An 18064-nucleotide genomic window follows, 5' to 3' on the forward strand; every position below is an offset into this window, starting at 1 on the left:
TTTTTAAATTATAAGAAAAAATGTAAACCTTCATTCCTTATTTATTAACCTACCCCCCTCCTGGGCCATTAATACTTTTTTATCCATCTAGAGGGCTCTTAGTCGGAGGAGATATAGGGTGGTGCTGAAACGTGGAGCGCTTTGTGGGTGAGATTGATAAGTTTATATTGAACTCTGTATTGGAAGGGCAACCAGTGCAATGACTGGCATAGGGTGGAGGCATCGGTGTAGCGGTTGGAAAGGAATATGATACTGGCTGCTGCATTCAGGATGGATTGGAGAGGGGAGGGTTGGGTAAGAGGGAGACCGATTAGTAGAGAGTTACAATAGTCCAGACGAGAATGAATAAGAGGTACAGTAAGAGTTTTTGTCGAGTAAAAGGTAGGAAAAGGTCAAATTCTAGAGATGTTTTTGAGGTGTACGTGACATGAGCGGGCGAGTGATTGGATGTGGGAAGTGTACTTCTCATACTCAGAAATAATCACCCCGAACTGCCACCACTAAGGTTTGGTTCGAAAGCTAGCACTCTTAGGTTAAAGGAATATTCTCAAGTTGTCTCTTGAGCAGATCAGAGCTAAGCAGTCTCCTTACTTCCTAGTTTCTGGGAGGGTGGCCTTTTCTAATTGAGAGATAGCTATGGTGAATAGTAGAACTGTATTATTAGTAAAACGAGTTCTATTGTAACAAATTCATCAGTGGTTTGTTCTGAGCCTACATTGTTATCACTATATTGTGATATATTGGGATTGTGATTACACAGAACTGATAATAACAGCTCCTCAGGAGCTGTAAGGAAGGGGAAGGGAGGTGAGCAGCTGCTGTATAAAAATCGAAGGGCTGAAGAGAGCTGATTGGGCTTTTAAAAGTCAACTCCTGGAATGTAACTACTGCACACACCTCGCCAAGACTCTGGTGGTCAATCTCTTTGGAAACAAGCTGTACACTATGTAAAATGAAAGCTCTCACAGTAGGACAATGACACCATGTAAATAAAACAAGTCAAATGCAAATTGCTTATTTTCATGCTATCTAACTAATTAAAGCAAGTTAATAACTTGAGAACAAAATTTAAGCCATGTTCACATGTTCAATATTTAGTCAGTATTTTTCATCAGAATTTGTCAAGAACTTGTATGTGAGCTAAAATCAGGAGTGGAACAATTAAAAGAAAAGTATAATAGAAACACGTTCACCACGTCTGCAATTTTCATCCACTCCTGATTTTGATTTACAAATACTGATGTAAAATACAGACTAAATATTAAAGCTGTGAACATGGGCTTAAGACTATGTTCCCACGATGAGCTTATAGTGAGTTTTTGATGTTTCAGATTTTCTGCACCATTTCTGCATCTATTAAATAAATTAGGTTACTTGCGTTTTTTTCATTGCATTTTTGAGTGCGCTTTTTAAGGTGCATATTTATTGCGTTTTTGCAGCTGCATTTTTGGTCTTTCTTTGGTATGTTAAGTTTTAAACAAAGCTGATTTGTTTTTGATACTTTCTGGTATTTGACTCTGACAACACTTTATAGACACAGGCATGTGTAGATTACATAAAATTTTGATTCATTTCCACCGCCGAAATGCACTAAAAACTCTTGTGCGTTTTTACTTGCGGATTTTCTGCATCTAATGCAATTCTATTGGAAAAACCTGCACAAAAAAATTAGTGTACCCACAAAAGAAATTGACATGTTGTGGATTTGAAACACGCACTGCAGGTTAGTTTATGCTAAGTAAAAAAAAAGCAGAGTGGGCATGAGGTTTCTATAAATCTCATCCACTTTCCTGAAAAATTGTAAGACGCTGGGCTTTTGACCCATCAAAAATACACAACATGAAAACTTCACCAAAGATTTATCGTGGGCACACAGCCTTAATGGGGTATTCTCATCTCCAAGATCCTATCCCAATATGTAGTAGGTGTAATAATATTAGCAAATACCTCCAATTAGAAATATAGTATCGTTTTTATGATTCTCTATATCTCTTTCTTCAAGTGCAGGCATTGCAGGACCTTGGGTGTCCATGGTTACAACCACTAGCAAACTAACTATCACTATATCCGTTGTCGTAACCATGGATACCTAAGGTCCTGCAAAGCCTGCACATGAGGATAGAGGCATAGAGAATCAGAAGAACTCTACTACATTTCTAATTGGAGGTATTTGCGAATATTATTACTTACTACACCTACTACATATTGGGGTAGGATCTTGAAGATGGGAATACCCCTTTAAACTACTTTGAGTATTTAGTGCCTTTTATTCCATTGCATATTTTGGTCTGCAAAAACGACAGCATAGTGCAGTTCTAGCAAAGTATATGGGATTTAAATAAATCTCATGCCCACTGTGCTTTTTTTTTTTACGGTGTGGAAATGAACCTGAGATGCAATTTTGAAATACTCATGTCAATTTTACTTCCAGTAAATATGCTTTTTATTTGCGGATTTTTCCCATAGACTTGAATTAGATGAGGAAAATCCGCAAGTACCGCGCGCCTAGCTTTTTTTTTTTTTAAGCTTTTTTCACTGTTTTCAGAACATTAACAGTAAGAACATGGAAGAGTCCAGGAGCCATTTGGTGAGCTGCATATCCTGCTACATGTTCACAGACTTGCCAGTGGAAAAGCCACACTTCACATGCCAGAAATGCAAGCTTGTGTCCCTGTTGGAGGAAAAGTTGCGAAATCTAGAAGAGAGGTTAACTACCTTGAAAATCATTAAGGAAGGTGAAGAGTTCTTAGACAGAGCAGAATTATCTCTTCATGATTCAGAAAGAGAAGAAATTCGAACTGCACCTGACGAAACAGAGGAATGGAAGCATGTGACCCACAGAAGCAGGAGGATCGAGAGGCAGTCAGCACCCATACTGCTCAGGAACCAGTACCAGGCTCTCACGCAGGAGAACCATGAAGAAATACAGCAAAATAAGACTTTGCCAGCAATGAATAACCTTGTAAGTCCTCAGAATCCTCCTGGATGGAGAAAGAAGAATGTTGTGAAGAAAAAACGGAGAGTGGTGGTCATGGGGGATTCCCTGTTAAGAGGAACAGAGGCCGCTATCTGCAGACCAGACATAACCTCAAGAGAAATGTGCTGTCTTCCAGGAGCAAAAATTAAAGATGTGTCTGACAAGATATCAAGACTCTTCAGACCTACAGATCACTACCCATTCCTGCTAATACATGTGGGGACAAATGACACCGCAAGAAAGGACCTGGAAACCATCTGCAGTGACTTTGAAGACTTAGGCAAGAAAGTGAAAGAATTGGGAGCGCAGGTGGTCTTCTCATCCATCATCCCAGTGGATGGCCATGGAACAATGAGGTGGAATAAGATTCTACAGGTGAACAACTGGCTACGTCGATGGTGCCGTCAACAAGGATTTGGATTTCTGGATCACGGAATGAATTACCTATACGATGGACTACTTGCTAGAGATGGGGTGCACCTTACGAAGACTGGAAAACATGTATTTGGAAGTCGCCTTGCTACACTCATCAGAAGAGCTTTAAACTAGAACAATGTGGGAAGGGAAGCAAAAGGCCAGAAAAAGCCATACAGCTGACAAATACTATTGAGATCTCTGCTACTGGAAGTGGAAAGGAAGAACAAAGACAAAACAATTTAAATAATAAAAATATGGGAGGAAGAGAAACCAATCACAAACTAAAATGTTTTTATACAAATGCACAAAGCATGGGCAACAAACAAGGAGAATTGGAACTACTAACGCAGGAAAAGGAATAAGATGTTATTGGAATCACTGAAACTTGGTGGGACGATACACATGATTGGAATAAAAGGCTAAAAGGATACAACTTATTTGCAAGAAACAGACTTGATAAACGAGGAGGAGGTGTCGCATTGTATGTTAGAAAAGCGTATATCTGCACAGAGATTGAAGCTTCAGAGACTGGGAGTTCTGTGGAAACTGTTTGGGTAAGAATACAAGGAGAGAACAACGGAAAGGACACCATTGTAGGCATTTACTACAGGCCACCTGGGCAAGCTGAAGATATGGATGAACTCTTTATGTATCAAATGACCAAGTTCTCCAAAAAATATGACGTAGTGGTCATGGGAGATTTCAACTATCCAGACATTTGTTGGGAATCTCTCTCAAGTAAAACTAACAGGTCAAGCAAATTCTTATCCTCTCTTGCTGACAACTTTATCTTCCAAAAGGTAGGGGAGAAAACAAGGGGATCTGCTACTTTGGATCTAATCCTTATAAACAGGGAGGAAATGGTTGAGGAGGTAAAGGTGGCTGGGACGCTAGGAGGCAGCGATCATGCTATTATAGAATTTTGGATAACTAGAGGAGGAAGACATGTGAAGACTCAAACTTCAAGGTTAGATTTTAGAAAGGCAGATTTTAAGAGACTCAGAAAGAGAATAGGAGGGATCCAATGGCTGGATGTCCTTAAGGACAAAAATGTCCAGGAAGGATGGGAAATTTTTAAAAATGAGATTCTCAAAGCACAATCGTTAACAATCCCGAAAAGTAGGAAGAATGGGAAGCATTTAAGGAAACCAGGATGGATGAACACAGAACTTAAACACATGCTAAAAAGAAAGAAAGAAATGTTTATTAAATGGAAAGAGGGAGGCATATCTAAAGAAGATTATAATGCAGTCTGCAGATCCTGCAGGGCACGTATCAGGTTAGCTAAAGCTGACAATGAATTAAGGCTTGCAAGAGATGTCAAAAGCAATAAAAAAGGATTTTGGGGGTATGTCAAAAGTAAAAGAAAAGTCAAAGATGCTATAGGATTTTTACAGGATGAAAATGGAGAAATGGTAAGAGAGGATGTTGAGAAGGCCGAACTTTTTAATTCCTATTTTGCATCTGTTTTCTCTCAGAAAGAAAATGTAACATCAACTGATCTTCACTGTCCTTTTAGAGGAATAGAGGAATCCAAGTTATCTGTAAACAGAAAGATTGTGAGGGAATATTTAGCTAACATAAATGAGTTCAAGTCTCCAGGTCCAGATGAATTACACCCCAGAGTACTGAAGGAGATCATAGAAGAAATTTTAGAACCACTCTCCATAATCTTTGAAAATTCTTGGAGAACAGGAGAAGTCCCAGAAGACTGGAGAAGAGCAAATGTTGTTCCTATCTTCAAAAAGGGGAAGAAGGTGGACCCAGGGAACTATAGGCCGGTGAGTCTGACTTCTATACCAGGAAAGATCTTTGAACAAATTATTAAACAACATGTATGTAAGTACATGGATAAGAATGAAGTGATTAACCAGAGTCAGCATGGGTTTGTAACTAACAAGTCATGTCAGACTAACTTAATTTCCTTCTATGACAGAATCACTGACTGGGTGGATCAGGGAAATGCTGTAGATATAGTATATCTTGACTTCAGCAAAGCATTTGACAAAGTATCTCACACCATCCTTATTGAAAAAATGACCAAGTATGCAATGGACCAGGCAACTGTTAGGTGGATTCATAACTGGCTTAGTGATCGGACTCAAAGGGTGGTTGTAAATGGCTTCACATCCAGCTGGATGAATGTCTCAAGTGGGGTACCACAGGGCTCCGTCCTGGGACCTGTATTGTTCAACATCTTTATCAATGATTTAGATGAAGGAATTGAGGGTAAACTGATTAAATTTGCTGATGACACAAAGCTAGGAGGGATAGCTAATACTAGAGAAGAGAGAGAGAGGATTCAAAAAGACCTAAATAAACTGGAGCAGTGGGCAGCAACCAACAGAATGGTTTTTAACAGGGAAAAATGCAAAGTACTACATCTGGGCAATAAAAATGAAAAAAGCATATACAGAATGGGAGGAATAGAGCTAAGCAACAGTACATGTGAAAAAGACTTAGGTATACTAATAGATCATAGACTGAACATGAGTCAACAGTGTGATGCAGCAGCAAAAAAGGCAAATACAATTCTGGGATGTATTAACAGAAGCATACAGTCTAGATCACGTGAAGTCATTATCGGTCTTTACTCCTCTTTGGTCAGACCTCATCTGGAATACTGTGTACAGTTTTGGGCACCACATTTTAAAAAAGACATAGACAAACTGGAGCAAGTTCAGAGAAGAGCGACCAGAATGGTGACTGGTCTGCAAACCATGTCCTATGAGGAACGGTTGCAGGATTTGGGAATGTTTAGCGTGCAAAAAAGAAGACTGAGAGGAGACTTAATAGCTGTCTACAAATATGTCAAGGGCTGTCACATTGTAGAAGGATCATCTTTATTCTCATTTGCACAAGGAAAGACTAGAAGCAATGGGATGAAACTAAATGGGAGGAGACACAGATTAGATATTAGAAAAAACTTTTTGACAGTTAGGGTGATTAATGAGTGGAACAGGCTGCCACGAGAGGTGGTGAGTTCCCCTTCAATGGACGTCTTCAAACAGAGGCTGGACAGACATCTGTCTGAGATGATTTAGTGAATCCTGCTTTGAGCAGGGGGTTGGACCAGATGACCCAGGAGGTCCCTTCCAACTCTACCATTCTATGATTCTATGATTCTATGAAGTAAAAACTCATGTGTTTTAGTGAATTTCAGCGATGGAAATGCACTAAAACATATGTAATCTGAACATGACTTTAGCAATAAAGTTTTATCACAGCCAAGTAACAAGAAGTATCCAAAACTAAGCAGCTTTATTTAAAACATCACATAGCAAAAATAGACAATAACCACAACAGGAAAAAAGGAGTTAAAAAAAAAACAGACTAAAAAAAAAGTAACATAATGTAGCTGATTGGTTCAGAAATGCTGAAGAAAATCTGCAACATCAAAAATGCACCAAATACTCAGGGGCTCATTCACACGAGCGATGATTCTCTCTTCTGAAAGAATTGGATCGATTAAGGTAAAGGTAATGACTCTGATCAGAGTTTGAGCTGGGTGTCATTTTACTGTGATCCGATTATCTCAGCACGGGGTGGTGAGTGACCATTCAAAAAATTAGCAAGAGCAATCACGTCATCCCTGCCAGAATAGAAACTTAGGAAATCAGCAGGGAAATATGGGCAGAAATCAGGATGGGAGGCGGAGGAAAAATTGGTGAGTAAAGATTTTTATTTTTAATTTTAAAGGGATCCTATCAGCAGGTCTTGGCTATATAATCTGAGAGCAAATGATGTAGGGGCAGAGAGGTTGATTCCAGTGATGTGTCACTTACTGGTCTGCTCGGTGAAGTTTTGATAGAATCCCCGTTTTCTCTGCTGACAGATTCCCTTTAAATACCGGAACCGTTATAAATAAATAACAATTAGACATGTGAACAGAAGCTAACATGTCTCGCTCACAAAGGATTGTTGGAATTGATATACTTTAACATATTGTATATTTCTTATTAATAATTCAGGAAAGGATTTGAACCTCTGAATGTTTTTTTGCCTTGATTTTCACAAAATTGTGTCAAATATAGTAATTTCGAGCTGACTTTTTACAACTGTAAACTCCAAAAACTGTTATAATCCCAATAATTTAACTGAACACAGTGAATTATATTTTAAGGTCTGTCGATAAAACCTTTTCCTTTATATAAACTGACAAAAAGCTTCTAGAATACATTTTTTCTCATTCTACACTATATATTGAAAAGAATAAGAGAAACCTGTGTAAAGATGAATAATAATAATAATAATAATAATTTAAGGGCAAACCTTGTGGGCAGAGTGCAGCATCCGTCAGCCGTCAGTCGGACTTGCGTTGAGTAGCTGTCTGACGGACACACAACCTGCTGGACTGGAGGACATTCCACAGTGCTGCAATCCACACTGAACACTTAAAGAGAATAAACATTTATATTGTTAGCAGGAACATCAGACAATTTCGCAGAAGGCACAGATGCAAATTTAAAGGGGTGTTATAGTTCAAGAAAATAATAGCTATTCATTGCATAATGATTGGATATACCACTTCCCTACACATTTTCTGCACCAAATATTCAGTTTCCAAGATCTCTGCTTGCAGTCATTCAATAGGAAAGTTCATTGCTTATTTTCAGCTGATGTTACAGGGCTTTGCACTGTGATAGGCTGTGTGATCATCACATGACCAGGACAAGTTTCTTATTGGATGACTGCAGGAAAATTACGAAATAAACAGAGACAGAGATTGTGGCAGATGGAATATTGGAAAATTGTGCAACTTTTCTTCATAAAAGTAAAAAAATATTTGCCTAAACCATCATAGCATTTAAATAAAGAAAATAAATGGTTACAGACAATAATGCAGTCGTTTCCAAGATTTCTTTATTTCTACTCGCATCATGTAAGCTAAGCTTCAGTGAACATAGCTGAGATAAGTATACACTATGAATGGGAAATGATGCTTACGTTACACGTCTATTATTGAAAGTAAGCTGAAAGAAAACTGCAAAGTTTGAGAACTTCCTAGTACATAAGCAATATGAGGACAACCAGTGATCACTATTCTCTATCTGAGGACTCACGAGCAGCTTGTGGAATAGTCGTTGGTGGGTTTTGTATGTATGTACAAGCCATTGCCTATTTAGCTATGGAACACTCCTGCTTGACAAGAAGGTTATTGGCAAGTAACATATAAAGGTGTCTAAGGGTTAACATTTCTCCTTGTGGATAGTGACATGTCAGGCTTGGCATGCCAGTGTAAGGAGACTCATAGGCTATGCAATGCTTCTCTGGCAAATCAAATATGCAAATTGCCTATTCAGAAAGGAAGAGGACTAGAAGGAGGCACTATAATTCTAATACTCTTCCTCTTTGAAGAGGCAATGTGTTATTCATGGCTACAGTAGTTCAGCACAACTACTCTAACCACATGGACTATTAGAAATATGTAGGGAGAATATTGTACCAATGCAATTAATGATAATGTCTTACATATGTGATTTTAGGTTTAGGTAGGCAAAAAAGATTTTTTTTTTCATTCTGTAGCTATTTATTTTTAGCAACTTCCTTATCCCTTTAAGAACCACCAATATGCATAAAAGTGGCAGTAGTTAAGGGGTCATATTTGGGAATAAGACTATAGCACCCCCCGGCGGCCGAAATTCCGGCTAGTGTCAGATATACATGACAGCTGACACCCTGCGGTATCGGCCCAGGCCGGATTTGTAACCAATCGCGGCTGATTGGCCTATAAGATCGTTCTATAAAAAGCAAACAAAAAGTCATATGTAAAAAAAAAATGGTATAAAGGAAACCACCAAACTGTTCCGCAAAAAAACAAGCACGAATATGGCTAATTAAGCAAAAAAAAGTTACAGCTCTCAGAATATGCCAATGCAAAAACAAATTCATTTTTGTAAAATATTGCGCTTCGTGTGTAAAAATAGCAAAGCTTAAAAACTACCGTATATACTCGAGTAGAAGCCAACTTTTTCAGCACATTTTTTATGCTGAAAAAGCCCCCCTCAGCTTATAGTTGGGTATATACTTATATATATAGTATATAATGGGGGGGGGGGTCTGTTGCGGTTGCGGGGAAGCAGTGCACAGGCAGTAGCCGGCTGCTGCAGCTACCACGTGTGCCCACTGCTAAAGAAAATTAATACTCACTTTTCTCCACACCCATGGGCGTGGAGAGGAGCAAATATTCATCCTCTTTAGTAGCGAGCAGAGAGGATCGCTGAGCTACTAAAGAGGATGACCATTCACTCCTCTCCACATCCATAGTCCCAGCGTGGAGAGGAGTGAATATTCCCGCAGCTCACCTCGGCGTCTGAGGGCGCATGGCAGTGACATCATGCGCTGCTCAGATGCGGAGGCGAAGTGTTTATTTTTTTCCTATGTGCAGTGATGGGGGGGCCATGCATACCAGGATAGCGGAGCCACGCGTACCAGGATTGGGAATGATGGGGCCATGCATACCAGGATTGGGGATGAAGGGGACATGCATACCAGGATTAAGGATGAGGGGTGCCATGCATACCAGGACTGGGATGAGGGGTGCCATGCATACCAGGATTGGGGATGAGAGGGCCATGCATACCAGGATTGGTGATGAGGGGGCCATGCATACCAGGATTGGGATAAGGGGTGACATGCATACCAGGATTGGGGTGAGGGGTGCCATGCATACCAGGATTGGGATGAGGGGCCTATGCATACCAGGATTGGGATGAGAGGCCTATGCATACCAGGACTGGGGATGAGGGGACCACGCATACCAGGATTGGGGTGAGGGGTGCCATGCATACCAGGATTGGGATGAGGGGTGCCATGCATACCAGGATTGGGATGAGGGGGCCATGCATACCAGGATTGGGATGAGAGGCCCATGCACACCAGGATTGGGATGAGGGCTGCCATACATACCAGGATTGGAGATGATGGGGCCATGCATACCAGGATTGGTGATGAGGGGGCAATGCTAACCAGGATTGGGGATGAGTGGGCAATACTTACCAGAATGGGGAAATTTATCAGAAGATGCTGCATTTCCCACCCTAGGCTTATACTCGAGTCAATAAGTTTTCCCAGTTTTTTGTGGCAAAATTAGGTGCCTCGGCTTATACTCGGGTTGGCTTATACTCGAGTATATACAGTACTTAAACTTCATGGGTGCCAATAACGATGAGCAGGACTGCATAGATATATGTGTGTGTGTGTATTGTGTGTGTATATGTATATATATATATATATATATATATATACAGTACAGACCAAAAGTTTGGACGCACCTTCTCATTTATAGATTTTTCTGTATTTTCATGACTTTGAAAATTGTACATTCACACTGAAGGTAACAAAACTATGAATTAACACATGTGGAATTATATACTTAACAAAAAAGTGTCAAACACCTGAACATATGTCTTATATTCTAGGTTCTTCAAAGTAGCCACCTTTTGCTTTGATGACTGCTTTGCACACTCTTAGCATTCTCTTGATGAGCTTCAAGAGGTAGTCACCGGAAATGGTTTCCACTTCACAGGTATGCCCTGTCAGGTTTAATAAGTGGGATTTCTTGCCTTATAAATGGGGTTGGGACCATCAGTTGTGTTGTGCAGAAGTCAGGTGGATACACAGCTGATAGTCCTACTAAATAGACTGTTAGAATTTGTATTATGGCAAGAAAAAAGCAGCTAAGTAAAGAAAAACGAGTGCCCATCATTACTTTAAGAAATGAAGGTCAGTCAGTCCGAAAAATTGGGCAAACTTTGAATGTGTCCCCAAGTGCAGTTGCAAAAACCATCAAGCACTACAAAGAAACTGGCTCACATGAGGACCGCTCCAGGAAAGGAAGACCAAGAGTCACCTCTGCTTCTGAGGATAAGTTTATCTGAGTCACCAGCCTCAAAAATCACAGGTTAACAGCAGCTCAGATTAGAGACCAGGTCAATGCCACACAGAGTTCTAGCAGCAGACACATCTCTACAACAACTGTTAAGAGGAGACTTTGTGCAGCAGGCCTTCATGGTAAAATAGCTGCTAGGAAACCACTGCTAAGGACAGGCAACAAGCAGAAGAGACTTGTTTGGGCTAAAGAACACAAGGAATGGACATTAGACCAGTGGAAATCTGTGCTTTGGTCTGATGAGTCCAAATTTGAGATCTTTGGTTCCAACCACCGTGTCTTTGTGCCACGCAGAAAAGTTGAACGGATGGACTCTACATGCCTGGTTCCCACCGTGAAGCATGGAGGAAAAGGTGTGATGGTGTGGGGGTGCTTTTGCTGGTGACACTGTTGGGGATTTATTCAAAATTGAAGGCATACTGAACCAGCATGGCTACCACAGCATCTTGCAGCAGCATGCTATTCCATCCGGTTTGGGTTTAGTTGGACCATCATTTATTTTTCAACAGGACAATGACCCCAAACACACCTCCAGGCTGTGTAAGGGCTATTTGACCAAGAGGGAGAGTGATGGGGTGCTACGCCAGATGACCTGGCCTCCACAGTCACCAGACCTGAACCCAATCGAGATGGTTTGGGGTGAGCTGGACCGCAGAGTGAAGGCAAAAAGGCCAACAAGTGCTAAGCATCTCTGGGAACTCCTTCAAGATTGTTGGAAGACCATTTCCGGTGACTACCTCTTGAAGCTCATCAAGAGAATGCCAAGAGTGCAAAGCAGTCATCAAAGCAAAAGGTGGCTACTTTGAAGAACCTAGAATATAAGACATATTTTCAGTTGTTTCACACTTTTTTGTTAAGTATATAATTCCACGTGTTAATTCATAGTTTTGATGCCTTCAGTGTGAATGTACAATTTTCAAAGTCATGAAAATACAGAAAAATCTTTAAATGAGAAGGTGTGTCTAAACTTTTGGTCTGTACTGTATATACAGTACAGACCAAAAGTTTGGACACACCTTCTCGGTTAAAGATTTTTCTGTATTTTCAAGACTATGAAAATTGTACATTCACACTGAAGGCATCAAAACTATGAATTAACACATGTGGAATAATATACTTAACAAAAAAGTATGAAACAACTGAAAATATGTCTTATATTCTAGGTTCTTCAAAGTAGCCACCTTTTGCTTTGATGACTGCTTTGCACACTCTTGGCATTCTCTTGATGAGCTTCAAGAGGTAGTCACCGAAAAAGGTTTTCACTTCACAGGTGTGCCCTGTCAGGTTTAATAAGTGGGATTTCTTGCCTTATAAATGGTGTTGGGACCATCAGTTGTGTTGTGCAGAAGTCTGGTCAATACTCTGCTGATAGTCCTACTGAATAGACTGTTAGAATTTGTATTATTGCAAGCAAAAAGCAGCTAAGTAAAGAAAAACGAGTGGCCATCATTACTTTAAGGAATGAAGGTCAGTCAGTGCGAAAAATTGGGAAAACTTTGAAAGTGTCCCCAAGTGCAGTTGCAAAAACCATCAATCGCTACAAAGAAACTGGCTCACATGAGGACCACCCCACGAAAGGAAGACCAAGAGTCAGCTCTGCTTCTGAGGATAAGTTTATCCGAGTCACCAACCTCAGAAATCGCAGGTTAACAGCAGCTCAGATTAGAGGCCGGGTCAATGCCACACAGAGTTCTAGCAGCAGACACATCTCTTCAACAACTGTTAAGAGGAGACTTTGTGCAGCAGGCCTTCATGGTAAAATAGCTGCTAGGAAACCACTGCTAAGGACAGGCAACAAGCAGAAGACACTTGTTTGGGTTAAAGAACACAAGGAATGGACATTAGACCAGTGGAAATCTGTGCTTTGGTCTGATGAGTTCAAATTTGAGATCTTTGGTTTCAACCACCGTGACTTTGTGCGATGCAGAAAAGGTGAACGGATGGCTCTACATGCCTGGTTCCCACCATGAAGCATGGAGGAGGAGGTGTGATGGTGTGGGGGTGCTTTGCTGGAGACACTGTTGGGGATTTATTCAAAATTGAAGGCATACTGAACCAGCATGGCTACCACAGCATCTTGCAGCGGCATGCTATTTCATCCGGTTTGCGTTTAGTTGGACCATCATTTGTTTTTCAACAGGACAATGACCCCAAACACACCTCCAGGCTGTGTAAGGGCTATTTGACCAAGGAGGAGAGTGATGGGGTGCTACGCCGGATGACCTGGCCTCCACAGTCACCAGACCTGAACCCAATCGAGATGGTTTGGGGTGAGCTGGACCACAGAGTGAAGGCAAAAGGGCCAACAAGTGCTAAGCATCTCTGGGAACTCCTTCAAGACTGTTGGAAGACCATTTCCGGTGACTACCTCTTGAAGCTCATCAAGAGAATGTCAAGAATGTGCAAAGCAGTCATCAAAGCAAAAGGTGGCTACTTTGAAGAACCTAGAATATAAGACATATTTTCAGTTGTTTCACACTTTTTTGTTAAGTATATAATTCCACATGTGTTAATTCATAGTTTTGATGCCTTCAGTGTGAATGTACAATTTTCATAGTCATGAAAATACAGAAAAATCTTTAAATTAGAAGGTGTGTCCAAACTTTTGGTCTGTACTGTATATATATATATTGTAATGCAGCGGCTTGCGGCATTACTGTAATGGTCCAGGGTGTGTTTTGGCCGACCATGTACCTCCCCCAGGTGACTGGTCACATGACTGTGACATCGCACAGGTCCTGTGCACACAGAAGGTCTGATCACATGACTGTGACATCAGCACAGGTCCTGTGTGTGCACTAGAGGATATATAAACCCTGGTAGATTTGAGACAGGTGTGAAAGGTGTGAGGCCTGCTCCCAGTGTGGGGCACCGTTAGAATGTGAGGCCTAGTGAGGCCTAGTGAAGCCTGGTGAAGCCTGGTGAAGCCTGAAAGGCAGAGGCTGGATCCTTAGGAGTAAGCGATACCAGTAGCCTTGGAGGGCCAGAGGCTTGGAAGGCAGGAGTCCTGAAAGGCAGAGGCTGGATGTTAGGTGAGAAAACATACCAGTAGCCTTTGAAGGAACGAGCGCTGGAGACCCCCATCTGGGAAGCCGTAAAGCCACAGTGGTGGCAGAACAAAACTGAGTGAAGCAGCTAAAACCCGGCAAAGGTAAAACACTGCATTATATGGACGTTGCTATAAGTGACTTTGCTGGAGGCTGTAACTGGAGCCAAGTGGGCCTGTCTGCCACTTGAAAGGCTCCTGGACATTATATGTGTATGTCGGCGAGCCACTGAGTTGGACTCGGTGATAAGCAGTAGTGAAGTATAATAAACTGCTCGATTGTGAAATACTGGAAAACGTGGCTGGTGTGCTTTAATTGACCCGGTGCAGCGAGTGTTCCCCAGCATGATGACTAGCGCTGCCTTACAAAATATTATATATATATATATATATATATATATATATATATATATATATATATATATATACACACATACATACACACAGGGTGGGCCATTTATATGGATAAACCTAAATAAAATTGGAATGGTTGGTGATATCAACTTCCTGTTTGTGGCACATTAGTATATGGGAGGGGGGAAACTTTTCCAGATGGGTGGTGACCATGGCGGCCATTTTGAAGTCGGCCATTTTGGATCCAAATTTATTTTTTTTCAATGGGAAGAGGGTCATGTGACACATCATACTTATTGAGAATTTCATAAGAAAAACAATGGTGTGCTTGGTTTTAACGTAACTTTATTATTTCATGAGTAATTTACAAGTTTATGACCACTTATAAAATGTGTTCAAAGTGCTGCCCATTGTGTTGGATTGTCAATGCAGCCCTCTTCTCCCACTCTTGACACACTGATAGCAACACCGCAGAAGAAATGCTTGCACAGGCTTCCAGTATCCCTTGTTTCAGATGCTGCATATCTCGTATCTTCACAGCATAGACAACTGCCTTCAGATGACCCAAAAGATAAAAGTCTAAGGGGGTCACATCGGGAGACCTTGGTGGCCATTCAACTGGCCCACGACGACCAATCCACTTTCCAGGAAACTGTTCATGTAGGAATGCTCGGACCTGACACCCATAATGTGGTGGTGCACCATCTTGTTGGAAAAACTCAGGGAACGTGCCATCTTCAGTGCATAAAGAGGGCAACACATCATCATGTAGCAATTTCAGATATCCAGTGGCATTGAGGTTTCCATTGATGAAGAATGGCCCCACTATCTTTGTACCCCATATACCACACCATACCATCAATTTTTGTGTTCCAACAGTCTTGGAGGGATCTATCCACTGTGGGTTAGTGTCAGACCAATAGCGGTGGTTTAGTTTGTTAACTTCACCATTCACAAAAAAGTTTGTCTCATCACTGAACAGTGTGTTCTGTGTAAACTGAGGTTCCTGTTCCAATTTTTGTTTTGCTCATTCAGCAAATTTAGTGCGCCAATCTGGGTCATCCTCGTTGAGATGCTGCAGCCGCTGGATTTTGTAAGGGTGATATTTGTGAGTAGCTAATATCCGCCGAAGGGATGTTCGACTGATGCCACTCTCCAGTGACATGCGGCTAGTGCTATGCTGTGGGCTCTTGCTGAATGAAGCTAGGACAGCCACTGATGTTTCTTCATTAGTGACAATTTTCTTGTGTCCACATTTTGGCAAATCCAACACTGAACCGGTTTCACGAAATTTGGCAAGCAGTTTGCTAACTGTAGCATGGGAGATGGGTGGTCTCGTAGGGTGTCTTGCATTGAAATCTGCTGCAATGACCCGGGTACTGCGTTCACCAGACATCAACACAATTTCTATCCGCTCCTCATGTGTTAACCTCTGCGACATGTCAATGGCTGTAAACAAAGAGGAACTTGTAAATAACTCATGAAAGAATAAAGTTACGTGAAAACCAAGCACACCATTGTTTTTCTTATGAAATTCTCAATAAGTTTTATGTCACATGACCCTCTTCCCATTGAAAAAAATAAAGTTGGATCCAAAATGGCCGACGTCAAAATGGCCACCATGGTCATCACCCCCCTCCCATATACTAATGTGCCACAAACAGGAAGTTGATATCACCAACCATTCCCATTTTATTTAGGTGTATCCATATAAATGGCACACCCTGTATATATATATATATATATATATATATATATATATATATATATATATATATATATATATATATATATATATATATATATATAATGTGTGCTTGTATATAAACTGCTCAAAAAAATAAAGGGAACACTCAAATAACACATCCTAGATCTGAATGAATGAAATATTCTCATTGAATACTTTGTTCTGTACAAAGTTGAATGTGCTGACAACAAAATCACAGAAAAATCATCAATGGAAATCAAATTTATTAACCAATGGAGGCCTGGATTTGGAGTCACCCCCAAAATTAAAGTGGAAAAACACACTACAGGCTGATCCAACTTTGATGTAATGTCCTTAAAACAAACCTGATGAGGTTGCGGATGGTCTCCCATGGGATCTCCTCCCAGACCTGGACTAAAGCATCCGCCAACTCCTAGACAGTCTGTGGTGCAAGTAACGTTGGTGGATGGAGCGAGACATGATGGCCCAGATGTGCTCAATCGGATTCAGGTCTTGGGAACGGGCGGGCCAGTCCATAGCTTCAATGCCTTCATCTTGCAGGAACTGCTGACACACTCCAGCCACATGAAGTCTGGCATTGTCCTGCATTAGGAGGAACCCAGGGCCAACCACACCAGAATATGGTCTCACAAGGGGTCTGAGGATCTCATCTTGGTACCTAATGGCAGTCAGTCTACCTCTGGCGAGCACATGGAGGGCTATGCGGCCCTCTAAAGACATGCCACCCCACACCATTACTGACCCACTGCCAAACCGGTCATGCTGAAGGATGTTGCAGGCAGCAGATCGCTCTCCACGGCGTCTCCAGACTCTGTCACGTCTGTCACATGTGCTCAGTGTGAACCTGCTTTCATCTGTGAAGAGCACAGGGTGCCAGTGGCGACTTTGCCAATCCTGGTGTTCTGTGGCAAATGCCAAGCGTCCTGCACGGTGTTGGGTTGTGAGCACAACCCCCATTTGTGGACGTCAGGCCCTCATACCACCCTCATGGAGTCAGTTTCTAACCGTTTGTGCAGACACATGCACTTTTGTGGCCTGCTGGAGGTAATTTTGCAGGGCTCTGGCAGTGTTCCTCCTTGCACAAAGGCAGAGGTAGCGGTCCTGCTTCTGGGTTGTTGACCTCCTATGGCTCCCTCCACATCTCCTGGTATCTGCTCCATGCTCTGGACACTGTGCTGACAGACACAGCTACCCTTCTTGCCACAGCTCGCACTGATGTGCCATCCTGGATGAACTGCACAACCTGAGCAACTTCTGTGGGTTGTACTGCAGACACCGCCTCATGCTACTGTACCTCTAGGGGTGAGAGCAATGGCAAAATGAAAAAGTGACCAAAACAACAGCCAAAAAGGATGAGAATAGAGAAATGGTTTGTAGGCACCACCTGCAGTACCACTCCTTTATAGGGGTGTCTTACTAATTGCCGATCATTTCTACCAGTTGTCTGTTCCATTTGCACAACAGCAGGAGAAATTGATTCACAATCAGTGTTGCTTCCTAAGTGGACAGGTAGATTTCACAGAAGTGTGATTGACTTGGAGTTACATTGTGTTGTTTAAGTGCTCCCTTTATTTTTTTGTGCAGTGTGTATATGCATATATATATATATATATATATATATATATATATATATATATATATATATATATA

At 41.4% G+C, this 18064-nt stretch overlaps 1 protein-coding gene across 1 annotated transcript in view; it reads right to left on the reverse strand.

The window, feature by feature from the left end:
* CRIM1 (cysteine rich transmembrane BMP regulator 1) overlaps positions 1-18064 on the reverse strand; it is an 869940-nt gene that overhangs the window by 451962 nt on the left and 399914 nt on the right. The window contains exon 4 of the mRNA XM_073672628.1: positions 7667-7787. Within this exon, the coding sequence (XP_073528729.1) occupies positions 7667-7787 (121 nt within the window). The remainder of the gene's footprint in view (positions 1-7666; positions 7788-18064) is intronic.

Source organism: Phyllobates terribilis, unplaced genomic scaffold, assembly GCF_046119375.1.
Source record: "Phyllobates terribilis strain yellow unplaced genomic scaffold, ASM4611937v1 Scaffold_3__8_contigs__length_932513732, whole genome shotgun sequence".
Taxonomy (NCBI): Eukaryota; Metazoa; Chordata; class Amphibia; order Anura; family Dendrobatidae; genus Phyllobates; species Phyllobates terribilis.